Source organism: Bos indicus x Bos taurus, chromosome 4 (assembly GCF_003369695.1).
Source record: "Bos indicus x Bos taurus breed Angus x Brahman F1 hybrid chromosome 4, Bos_hybrid_MaternalHap_v2.0, whole genome shotgun sequence".
NCBI lineage: Eukaryota > Metazoa > Chordata > Mammalia > Artiodactyla > Bovidae > Bos > Bos indicus x Bos taurus.
The window spans coordinates 57,036,462-57,049,154 of record NC_040079.1 but is presented as its reverse complement, the minus strand read 5'-3'; the positions used below and the strand labels follow the sequence as shown (position 1 = coordinate 57,049,154).

Below are 12,693 nucleotides of genomic sequence, written 5' to 3'. Positions count from 1 at the left end.
CAGGAGTGTTCAGACTCACTTTCTTAAAACTTGTCAGATCCAGATGAATTTGAGTGACGAAGAACAGCAAAGTGAACAGAAACTCAACAAGGAAAAACTCCACACATAGCTATTACAACCATGAGACCATTTGATTTTATCTATGCAAGAAAATGTATTGGTAACTTTTCTTAATTAGGGTAATGTATTCATGGACATGTACAACATTATTCTCTATTCCTTCTTGTGTGTCTGAAATATTTCATAGAAAGAAAGACCTTTCCAGTAAAAATGGTTTCTTCGTGTTCGACAAAAGGTGGGGAAGAGTCAGTCACTGGTCTTTCTCCTTTTGAGGGGCGGTGCCCTTTCACAGGCTAGTGGTATGTTACTGAGTCCTAGCTTGTACTGCTCACTGAATGACATTCATCTAGAGATTAATTGTTGGGGCAAGAAACAGCAACTTTATTCAGAAATCCTGCAGACCGAGAAGATAGTAGACTAATGTCCCAAGGAATCATCTAACCTGAGTTAGGATTCAGATTTCTTTTCTATATACCAAAGGGGAGGGGGTGTGACTAGTTGTTGCAAACTTCTTGATGTCAGAATCATTTTTTTTGCCCTTGTCAAATAGGTCAGGCCACAATGTTCCTATAAACCACCACCAAGACAAATGTTATTCTCTGTTCTGCAACTTTCTCTATGAATGGAGACGAGTTATACATGTAAAAGCCAGAGCCTTGAGAATGGGGTATCCATATATTTCAGTCTACAGGCAACATTCTTAACTTAATACAAAAGCAATAGAATATGAAATGGATCCAATATGTAGTCAGATTTGTTCTTATTGCACTCAGGTGTTCAGTAAACAGTGAGTTTAAAGGGGTGGCTTTTCCCTGGTGGCTTAGACGGTAAAGAATCCACCTGCAATGCGGGAGACCTCAGTTCAATCCCTGGCTTGGGAAGATTCCAAGAAGGGAACGGCTACCCACTCCAGTATTCTTGCTTAGAGAATTCCATGGAGAGAGAAGCATGGCAGGCTATAGTCCATGGGATTGCAAAGAGTCGGACACAACTGAGGGGCTTTCGCTTTTCACCTGAAGATTTGGTAATTCTCAATGTGTTTGGATTAATTGGCATCAGTAATAGCCTTCTTCTTCAGGAATAAAAACATGTATAAAGATTAAACCTTCGATAAGGTATGTGACACAACCTTATAATTGAGCCCCCCAAATGGATGGAAGCAGTCCATGAAGAAGAGCCTTCATCATTTTAATCATGGACAGCCATGATTAAAAGTGTTGGGAAAGAGGCTATTTAGTTTTAATCGGTAGAAGTACTCAGTCCTTGGATGAATCATGAGCAGTGAATAAATAACCTACAATTTTCCCTTCTGCATCCCTCTTTCATGGAGAAAAACCCAGTGTGAACTGGAAATGAATTTAAAGGTACTATACACAAATGAATAAATGAATAAAACAGAAGCCAACCAGAAAAGTTGATTTGCGACTGATTTGCCCTGCCTCTCCTTTGAGAACAGTGGGAGAAGTAAATGAGATTATGAGTGTAAAACGGTTTGGAAAACATGTCTCAGATTTCTGTTCATGTAATCTCACTAGTCGGAGAAGGCAATGGCAACCCACTCCAGTACTTTGCCTGGAAAATCCCATGGACGGAGGAGCCTGGTGGGCTGCAGTCCATGGGGTCGCTAAGAGTTGGACACAACTGAGCGACTTCACTTTCACTTTTCATTTTCATGCATTGGAGAAGGAAATGGCAACCCACTCCAGTGTTCTTGCCTGGAGAATCCCTGGTGGGCTGCCATCTCTGGGGTCGCACAGAGTCGGACACGACTGAAGCGACTTAGCAGCAGCAGCAGCAATCTCACTAGTGGTGGAGTGAGTGTCTAGGCCTCCTGATCATCAAATCTGCCCATATACTACCAAGCCTCTTTACGTTTCAGAGAAGCAAAAGTACAGCCCAAGATCTTAAACAAAGTGGACAAGATTACAAACCACACCTGGAGCCCAATTCTCTTACATCAAAGTCCCTTTTCCAAGTGCAGCCCTGAAGTGCTGGTTCCTTGTGTCCCGGATACTGAGGATGGTCATGACCCAAGCACAACAGTCACAACCACATTCCCTGATGTCCCAGCCACTCACTATTAAACTGTGTAACTCATTCAATTTACTCAAGCCGCTGGAGATGCCCCAGTAAAAACTCCAAACTAATCCTTTAGCTGTCATGAATATATGAAACAGGAACACAAATGTCTTAACAAGCAATGGCAATATGCTGACTATCAAAACTTTGGAGGCTTGTTGTTAACTACTAATAATACTCTTTATAAAAATGTTATTGCATGGTATATAAAATATATCTAAATAAAGTTGCTAAAATGGATGAACTGATGTTGCCATTTATAAAGTATAACATACACATTTTGAAATAGAAAATGCATTGTTGTAAAACTTAAGCTCTTTATTTACTATAACACAGAACATTTTATTTTTAGACATCAGTGGGTTTGATTTTGTTACATTCTCACTTATTCAGCGAAAAACAAAAGTCAGGAAAATCCCATGGTGACTAGTAGTAACCTATCAGGAAATGAGAGCAAGCATGTAGACCATTCTTTGTTTGGATTGATGTTAAATCAATTGATCAGTAAAGCCTTTCTTTCTAATAATTAGGACAGATTCCGTTGCAAAGAGTGTTGGACTAGGAGTCCTCTAGAAATAAAGGCTTTCACTTTATACATGGAATAGTCACAAAATATAGATAGCTTACTTTGACTCAATTGGATTTGTTCATCCTAAACTGCCATGAGATTCAGAGAAATGGGTATTTTCTCGTATGTTGTGCAACAGTTTCTTCAAATATCTGCTCATGCCCAGTTAAACTAACAAGATATCCAGACACTCCATCATCTCAGTGTGGGACACAGAGGTGGCCACATCCATCATACACACATATATAATTAGGAGACTTGGGGAATATGCTAAGAGGGCAAGAAATCATTTGCTTCTTCGGTTATGCTTTAGTGACGAATATACATTTCTTGGTAACCAGCCAATCAGTTTTGGAAATAATATCAGACCATGACCCAGTAAAGTCCAACAGCCTATCCCTTGCTTACATGCACCATTAAAGCCTGTCGCCAATCACCAGCCATCTCTCTCAGGCATACTTTCCTTTCTCTGGAAGCAGAAATACCCCAAAATAAATTTGCCCTTCTCCAGAAAAAACACACTCCCCATTCAACAGCAAATCCTGATCCAAAGAAAAAATTAATTCAGGCAGGCAATTTTGATCTCTTAGAAAACTTTCCTTAAAAATGACAAATGTGTGTGATGGTAAAGCCATCCAATATGTCTGCATGCTGCCTTATTAAATTAAAAACACTTGATTTATTTATACAATGTCTTCAATGGCTTACAGATTAGGATCCTAGAAACAATACATGTCTTATAGCAAAAAATATACATATAAGAATCCACCTATAGTTTATATAAATGATGAAATGCTTCTGAATATATCTATATATCTATATATGTACACATATATACTCTGTGTGTGTGTTTGCAGAATCAGCACACAAATACTGCAGTCTTTCATTGGCTCTTCCACTTCAGTGTCAAGGACACTAGGTTCAAAGTCTGAAGGAACGGAACAAAGGTCACCGCTGAGGACAGAGGACTGGCTTGATGCACCTTCCTTTGTGAAGGACCAAATTTGCTGGGCAGTGACACCCAGCAACGCACGGCTTATTACAGGGGCCGATCTCATTCCAGTTGTCACAGGTCTTGGCACATCCTGGGCCACAGGTATCATACACGGCCCCATGCTTACACTGGGTGGCTGGAAAAGAGAGGAGATGAAGGTGAGATGTGAGCAAACAGCCAGGTTAATTCACCCTCAGCCCCATGCCATTCCCACAGGCTCATGTCACTCATGGCATGGGTCTCCCCACAGCTCAGGTGCACATCTGCCTCCTAACAAAAGAAGAACAAGAACCCAGCACTTCCCAGACACTCTGGGAATCACCTGCATCTGGAAAAACATGAAACATCCACCTGCTGAGCCAGTGAACTTCAAAATGAAAGAAAATGAGAAAGTTTTATTCCCAGATAGGAAAGACTATACATTAGTAAAGCTACATGTAAATCTACAGGTTACCTAGATATTGAGAATGGTATGAAAAGTTAACTCCAAATAGTTCTTCCAGTTGTTGAGCTGCAATGAATAGGAATCATTGTTGCAACTACCTTGATATTCAGATATACAGAATTACACATACAGGAGATGCGGTTTTGATCCCTGGGTTGGGAAGATTCTCTGGAGTAGGAGATGGCAACTCATTTCAGTATTCTTGCCTGGGAAATTCCATGGATAGAGGAGCCTGGTGGGCTACAGTCCATGAGGTTGCAAAGAATCTGACACGACTTAGCGACTAAACACTACCACCACCAACTCATACAGGAAAAAAATCTGCCAAGGATATTAGAAATGTGTGACATACTTTAATCTAGTTACCATGTGTTGAATTAATCAATTTGAAACTAGTTAGAGCAAGAGATGGGTAGAGCCCAACAGAGAAAAATTAGATGTGTGACTGGGGAGAGGGAAGTAGCTGGCTGGCTGGTCAGAGAATATGAAAATGATGGTGTAGCCAAATCATAGCAATTTACTATCTTTGTTCAGTTGGAGCTAAAATGATTTTGACAGTATTCTGAAACTTACCAAAAATTCATGAATAGATTTGTCAGAAAAAAAAAATACTGCCAGCATTCTGGAAGTTTTATGACACGCAGACTTTTCCATCTGAGTTACTTCCAATGACAATCAAAGGTGGCACCCCTCATTCTCAGGAGGAGGGATGTTGACACATGTAAGAATTTAGAAGAATCCTCTTGAAGAATAGTAATAACCGTCCAAACTCCATCTGTAGCTGTTTTTGTCTTCAGTTCATGGCACACAGCTCCTAGAACACCTGGAAATCTCCAGAGTGTTCGTATGCCAATAGGGCTGGTGGTTGGGGTCCCCAGACAGCTTCAGAATGGGGACTGCTCACCAGAAAGACCAAAGCATGATTAAAGGCTCAGAACTTTCAGCACTTTTTGCCAGGGATGCAGACAGGGACTGGATATTGAGATTATCACTTTCAGTCAATGATTTAATCAACTATGCCTACATAGGGACTGCTGCTACCGCTGCTAAGTCGCTTCAGTCGTGTCTGACTCTGTGTGACCCCATAGACGGCAGCCCACTAGGCTCCTCTGTCCCTGGGATTCTCCAGGCAAGAATACTGGAGTGGGTTGCCATTTCCTTCTCCAATGCATAAAAGTGAAAAGTGAAAGTGAAGTCGCTCAGTCGTGCCCGGCTCTTAGCGACCCCATCTCCATACAAATCCCTAAATGACTAACGACAGGGTTCAGAAAACTTTGGAATAGGAGGACTCATTGAGGTGCTGGGATTATGGTGTCCCCGCTCTATCAGGACAGAAGCTCTTGTGTTTGGGGGACACTTCTGGAACCTACTCTCTGTGCCTCTTTATCTGGCTGTTCATTTGTATCCCTTATAATAAACGGCTCAGACAGTTTATTAGAGAATCCCAGCTGCAATGCAGGAGACCCAGGTTCAACCTCTGGGTTGGGAAGACGCCCTGGAATAGAAACTCACTCCAGTATTCTTGCCTGGAGAATCCTAAGGACAGAAGAGTCTGGCAAGCTATAATCCATGGAGTAGCCAAGAATAGGACACAACTGAGCAACGAACACTTTCACTTTACTTTCAAGAGTAGATAAGGGTTTTTCAGAGTTTTGTGAGCCCTTCTAGAAAATGATTAAGCCCAAAAGAGAAGGAGGCTGTGAGAACAGCTCTCTGCCCCTACACTGTAGCCAAGTGGAGCAGAGAGAGGGTAACCTAGGGACTCAGTACTTGGCAACCAGCATCTGAAATGAGGTGTCTTATGGGACTGAGCCCTTAAACCTGTGGAGGTTGATGCTAACTCTGGGCAGTTAATCTCAAAACTCTACTCAATGTCCTATGGTGACCTAAATGGGAAGAAAATCCAAAAAAGAGTGGATATAAGTATATATATAGCTGATTCAGGCTTCCCTGGTAGCTCATCTGGTAAAGAATTTGATTGCAATGCAGGAGGCCCTGGTTTGATTCCTGGGTCAGGAAGATCCCCTGGAGAAGGGATAGGATACCCACTCCAGTATTCTTGGGCTTCTCGTGGCTCAGTCAGTAAAGAATCGGCCCGCAATGCGGGAGACCTGGGTTTGATCCCTGGGTTGGGAAGACCCCCTGGAGGAGGTCATGGCAACCCACTCCAGTATTCTTGCTTGAAGAATCCCCATAGACAGAGGAGCCTGGTGGACTTCAGTCCATGGGGTTGCAAAGAGTCAGACACGACTGGACAACTGAGCACAGCACACAGCGGATTCACTTTGCTATGCAGTAGAAACTAACACAACGTTGAAAAGCAGCTAACTTCTTGCAGACACCTTCTCACTCTTGGGCTTCTTTATCTTCTCTTTAACACTAAAGGTTCAAATTGCCTCCAAGACCCTTTCCGTGACATTCTTTTCTCTTCTCATTAATTCTCTTCTCCTACCTTCCCTTCTTCTTTCTTCCCTTCCCTCTCTTTCTCTATCAGTTATTAAATATTAGCTCTAATTTCCAGTCAAAACACTCTGAAGTTGATTATCATTAGCTTGGATTCTCTCCCCAAACCAATCATTTTTCCAAATCTTAATTCAAACATCACCTCCTTCAAGTAGCTTCCTGGATCTCTCCAAGATACCCTTCCCTGCTCTGCATCCAACAGCACTTCTCACATTACAGTTACCTGCTTACTTGTTTTAATCTCCCAGTTATGTGCATCTGTGGGCTTCCACTGTGGCTCAGCTGGTAAAAAATCCACCTGTAATGCGGGAGACCTGGGTTCGATCCCTGGGTTGGGAAAATCCCCTGGAGAAGGGAAAGGCAACCCACTCTAGTATTCTGGCCTGGAGAATTCCATGGACTCTATACTCCATGGGGTCGCAAAGGGTCGGACACCACTGAGGGATTTCATCTCACTGTGCATCTGTAGCTCCTATTTGGAGACCTTCGCAAGAGTCTCCTAAGGGTCTTTTAAAAGACATATATTCCTCAGTCCCTTCCCTAAAGATTTTTGCTCTATGTCTACAGTGGAGCCTTGGGCAGCTGTAAATTTTAAAGGTTCCAGGGGTCACTATAACAAGCACCCTTGCTTGAACAGAATGAACCACCAAAGCTAGGGCTCCTGAGGGCAGAGTCCTTGTCTTCCATGATGTAAAGTTCTGGCACAAGGCCAAGCAGAGAGGAGCAGCTTAATAAATGCCTGTGCCTGTTGGATGATGATTTAATCTTAATGAAGTTCCATCCATCATCTTGATTCCCAATTTGGATTACATTTGGCTGGCCTTGAGTTCATTTTCCACTCTGCTGCTTCCAGAATGCCTCTTTCAACTCACTTTTCGCTCCAGATACTTTATTCCCCTCAGATCTCGCAAAGATCCCTCCTACTATGAAAACTCGGCAGATTTCCTGTCTCTCTCACCCACGTTCTTTCCTTTTCCCTCCTTCTCCTACAGACATGTGTTCCCCCATGTCTTTTCCTCTCTCTGACCTCTCAAGTCTTTCTTCTAACTGCACATGTACTTTCCTACTGCTTCTCTGTGACATCTTACCTTCGACTACTGAACAGATATTTTCCTCACCATTTGTTAGGTAGAAAATGCAGAACTACTAGGGGAAAAGTGGATTATTTTCACCATTGCTATTCAATTCAAATTAAATCAATAAACATTTACTGAGTATCTACTATGGGGCAGGCATCCTCTTAGGCCAGGGAATCCGATGTGAATCAGATACCATCTCTGAGGTTTAGTCTCAGGAGCCAGGACTTAAAACCAAATGGGTGATTTAAGTCAGTTCTAATGAGGTGGATGAACCTATAACCTATTATACAGAATGAAGTAAGTCAGAAAGAGAAAGATAAATATCATATTATAACACATGTATACGGAATCTAGAAAAATGATACTGAAGAATTCTAACGCATGTATACGAATCCAGAAAAATGGTATTGAAGAATTTATTTACAGGGCAGCAATGGAGAAACAGACATAAAGAACAGACTTATGGACATGGGGAAAGGGGATGCGAGGGTGAGATGTATGGGAAAAGTCGCATGGAAACTTACATTACCATATGTAAAATAGATAACCAATGGAAATTTGCTCTATGGCTCAGGAAACTCAAACAGGGGTTCTGTACCAACCTAGAGGGGTGGGATGGGGAGGGAGATGGGAGGGATGTTTAAAAGGGAGGGAATATATGTATACCTATGGCTGATTCATGTTGAGGTTTGACAGAAAACAACAAAATTCTGTAAAGCAATTATCCTTCAATAAAAAAATAAATTAAAAAAAAAAACAAATGGGTGAAGGAGACACAGAAATGGATTCCTAATTAAATGCAAGATGAACACATTAGAGAGTAAGAATGAAGTACAGTGGATCAGTAAGAGAGACATCAACTCAACATTGAGGTCTGGTTAGGGATTAAGATAGGCTTGATAAAGGACAGAAATGGTATGGACCTAACAGCAGCAGAAGATATTAAGAAGGGGTGGCAAGAATACACAGAAGAACTGCACCAAAAAGATCTTCACGACCCAGATAATCACGATGGTGTGATCACTCACCTTGAGCCAGACATCCCGGAATGTGAAGTCAAGTGGGCCTTAGAAAGCATCACTACAAACAAAGCTAGTGGAGGTGATGGAATTCCAGTTGAGCTATTTCAAATCCTGAAAGGTGATGCTGTGAAAGTGCTGCACTCAATAAGCCAGCAAATTTAGAAAACTCAGCAGTGGCCACAGGACTGGAAAAGATCAGTTTTCAGTCCAATCCCAAAGAAAGGCAATGCCAAAGAATGCTCAAACTACCACACAATTGCACTCATCTCACACGCTAGTAAAGTAATGCTCAAAATTCTCCAAGCCAGACTTCAGGAATATGTGAACCGTGAACTTCCAGATATTCAAGCTGGTTTTAGAAAAGGCAGAAGAACCAGAGATCATATTACCAACATCTGCTGGATCATTGAAAAAGCAAGAGAGTTCCAGAAAAACATCTATTTCTGCTTTATTGACTATGCCAAAGCCGTTGACTGTGTGGATCACAAGAAACTGTGGAAAATTCTGAAAGAGATGGGAATACCAGACCACCTGACCTGCCTCTTGAGAAATCTGTATGCAGGTCAGGAAGCAACAGTTAGAACTGAACATGGAACAACAGACTGGTTCCAAATAGGAAAAGGAGTACGTCAAGGCTGTATATTGTCACCCTGCTTATTTAACTTATATGCAAAGTACATCATGAGAAACACTGGGCTGGAGGAAGCACAAGCTGGAATCAAGATTTCTTGGAGAAATATCAATAACCTCAGATATGCAGATGACACCACCCTTATTGCAGAAAGTGAAGAGGAACTAAAGACCCTCTTGATGAGAGTGAAAGAGGAGAGTGAAAAAATTGGCCTAAAGCTCAACATTCAGAAAACTAAGATTGTGGCATCTGGTCCCATCACTTCATGGTAAATAGATGGGGAAACAGTGGAAACAGTGTCAGACTTTATTTTTTTGGGCTCCAAAATCACTGCAGATGGTGACTGCAGCCATGAAATTAAAAGATGCTTACTCCTTGGAAGGAAAGTTATGACCAACCTAGATAGCATATCAAAAAGCAGAGACATTACTTTGCCAACAAAGGTCCATCTAGTCAAGGCTATGGTTTTTCAGTGGTCATGTATGGATGTGAGAGTTGGACTGTGAAGAAAGCTGAGTGCTGAAGAATTGATGCTTTTGAACTGTGGTGTTGGAGAAGACTCTTGAGAGTCCCTTGGACTGCAAGGAGATCCAACCAGTCCATTCTAAGGGAGATCAGCTCTGGGTGTTCATTGGAAGGACTGATGCTGAAGCTGAAATTCCAATACTTTGGCCACCTCGTGTGAAGAGCTGACTCACTGGAAAAGACCTTGATGCTGGGAGGGATTGAGGGCAGGAGGAGAAGGGGACGACAGAGGATGAGATGGCTGGATGGCATTACCGATTCGATGGACATGAGTTTGGGTAGGCTCTGGGAGCCTTGGTGATGGACAGGGAGGCCTGGCATGCTGCAATTCATGGGGTCGCAAAGAGTCAGACACGACTGAGCAACTGAACTGAACTGAACTAGGGATTTAGGAAGACTTCAGAAAATGGATCCCACTTAGATCTTAAAAGATGACAAGACACTGCTAGACAGACAATGGCAGAAGTTTTCCAGGCAGAGAGAGAGCATGGTGCCATGGGAGGGGGTGGGGGAGCAAAGAGGGTGCAATCAGCAACAATAAGGAGCCATGACCCAATCATAAACTGGAGGATCCTTGGTTTGTTGGAGGAGAAGCAAGGAATTTGAGAATGAGAGTGGGAGGAGACAAAGGCAGAGAGGTGGGCAGGGGCTGTAATCCTTGAGGGAGTCTTAGAAGGGTTTTAGGGGGATAATATGATTAAATTTGCCTTCAATTTGGCACAACTTTTATACAATCCTAGAAAGTTAATCCTGACTTGGATCTTGTTTTATCCTCCATGCATCCAATATTTTTCAAACTTGTAAAAGGCAAACAATACTGACAACATAAATGTTATCTGTTTATACATGTGCATTTGAAAAGGTTTCATTTGATTAAATACATGTTTTAAAAACTAGAAAATTACCAGAGTGGTTAGGGTTGTGCTTGTGCTCAGTCATTTCAGTTGTGTTCTACTCTTTGCAACCCTATGGACTGTAGTCCACCAGACTCTTTAGTCCATGGGATTCTCCAGGCAAGAATACTGGAGTGGGTTGCCATGCCCTTCTCCAGGGGATCTTCCTGACCCAGGTATTGAACCCAGGTCTCCTGCATTACAGGCAGATTCTATACAGCTGAGCCACCAGGGAAGTCTGTGGCTAGGGTTAGCAGGTATATATTCTTAAGGGCTATTCTGTAAAGCATGCAAGGAGCATTACGTGTTACTTTATGTGGTGCCCCATGAAGGCATTACGTGTTGGCATTATCAATAGTTAGCAAGCATAGATTTGTGCCCTTTGGACTCAGCTGTTCCCACAACCCCCTTCTGTGCTGAAGGTTACAGTGCTGACCTTATCTCCTAACCTTTATAGGAGATGTCTAGTCACCAGAGGATATCAGTGTGTATAAGTAGAGCAGAGGTGCTGCAGGCAAGGGGCTAGAATCACCTGAAGTCTGCTGAATAAAGCAAGGAGGAAACTCCCCACAGAAGCCAGCAGATTATCTCATCTGCTGCAGAAATACACACACCACTTTGAATACCTCTGAATCTTTCCCACTTATAAAATGTATTCCTGAAAAGTTCAGTGACAATTAGCAGGAAATCTGCTAAGGATGGCAAAGTAAGATGCAGGAGCAAGACCATAGGAAAATTATTGAGTCAAAAGGTACCAAGTAACAAAGATTAGGAACAGGTGAATAGAAATTGGAAAGGTCCACACAACATAACATAACAGCAGAAGATAAGATGGTTAGAGAGCATCACTGACTCAACAGACATGAATCTGAGCAAACTACGAGAGAGAGTGGAAAGCAGAGGAGCCTCGTGTGTTATAGTCCACAGGGTCCCAAAGAGTCGGACAAAATGACTTAGTGACTGAATGACAACAAACACAACAAATATTTCAATAAATTAGTTGATGCTAATATAAATACACAAATAAATATATACTCATATGTAAATATATATATATAAATTTTTAACTCATATTTTTGTTTCTATTTTATAACTAATGTTTATTCTTACAATAGGCTGACTTTTTTTTTTACAGTGTACTTGCTTTTTTGTGCTCTCCTAATAATTAAGAACAGGGGCTATAATGCAAACTGAGCTGGGTTTGAGTCCTAGCTTTCTCACTTTCTAGCTGTGTGATTTTTAGCAAATTACTTAAATATTCTAAGCCTTGATGTCCTTTACTGTAGAATGTGGGTAATATGGAGTGGGGATTAAATAAGATAAATACGATAAAAAAAATTAAATAAGATAAAATAAAGTGCCAGAATAGTCCTTGGGGCAAAGGAGGTGCTTAGAAAATAGTACATATTAATATAAATGTTTATTATTAAACTTTTATGGACCTTCACAATAGCCCTCTGCATATCATATTGTGTTTAGTAATTCCTGTACTAAACTAGAGTTTCATTAGTCCTTCTCACCACAGCTGATGGGCATACACTATGTGGTAGTAGTCATGGTAATACTAAAATCCAGCCTTCTGAGAGATGTCACTTGTTCATTCAGAGATTCTTGCTTGGCTGGCTTATCTATCCAATTTACAAGCTTTTTACTCTGGAAGATTTCTCTTCTCTATATTAAGTGGTTTTAAGTGCTGTCATAAGTCAAAAGATCTGAGAGCTAAAAAAACAAGTAAAGAGTATTCTTAGAGTCTTCAATATTCCAGATGAAACAGAAATGAATCTACTGAGAGATGCTGCACATCTCCATAAATACCAACTGTCAATCTGTGGAAGTTCAGTGTGTATGGGTGTGTGTGTGTGTGTGTGTAAAATGGTCCCCTGCAACCAAACATTGACAGTTATACTTCACTCAGATGGTTCCACTAATTTTAA

At 41.5% G+C, this 12,693-nt stretch overlaps 1 protein-coding gene across 1 annotated transcript in view; it reads right to left on the bottom strand.

Annotated features, from left to right (window-relative positions):
* Positions 1-2,432: 2,432 nt before the first annotated feature.
* Positions 2,433-12,693, bottom strand: part of BMPER (BMP binding endothelial regulator) — a 252,207-nt gene continuing 241,946 nt past the window's right edge. Inside the window, exon 15 of the mRNA XM_027539508.1 lies at positions 2,433-3,837. Coding sequence (XP_027395309.1) covers positions 3,656-3,837 — 182 coding nt within the window. The 3' untranslated portion in view covers positions 2,433-3,655. The remainder of the gene's footprint in view (positions 3,838-12,693) is intronic.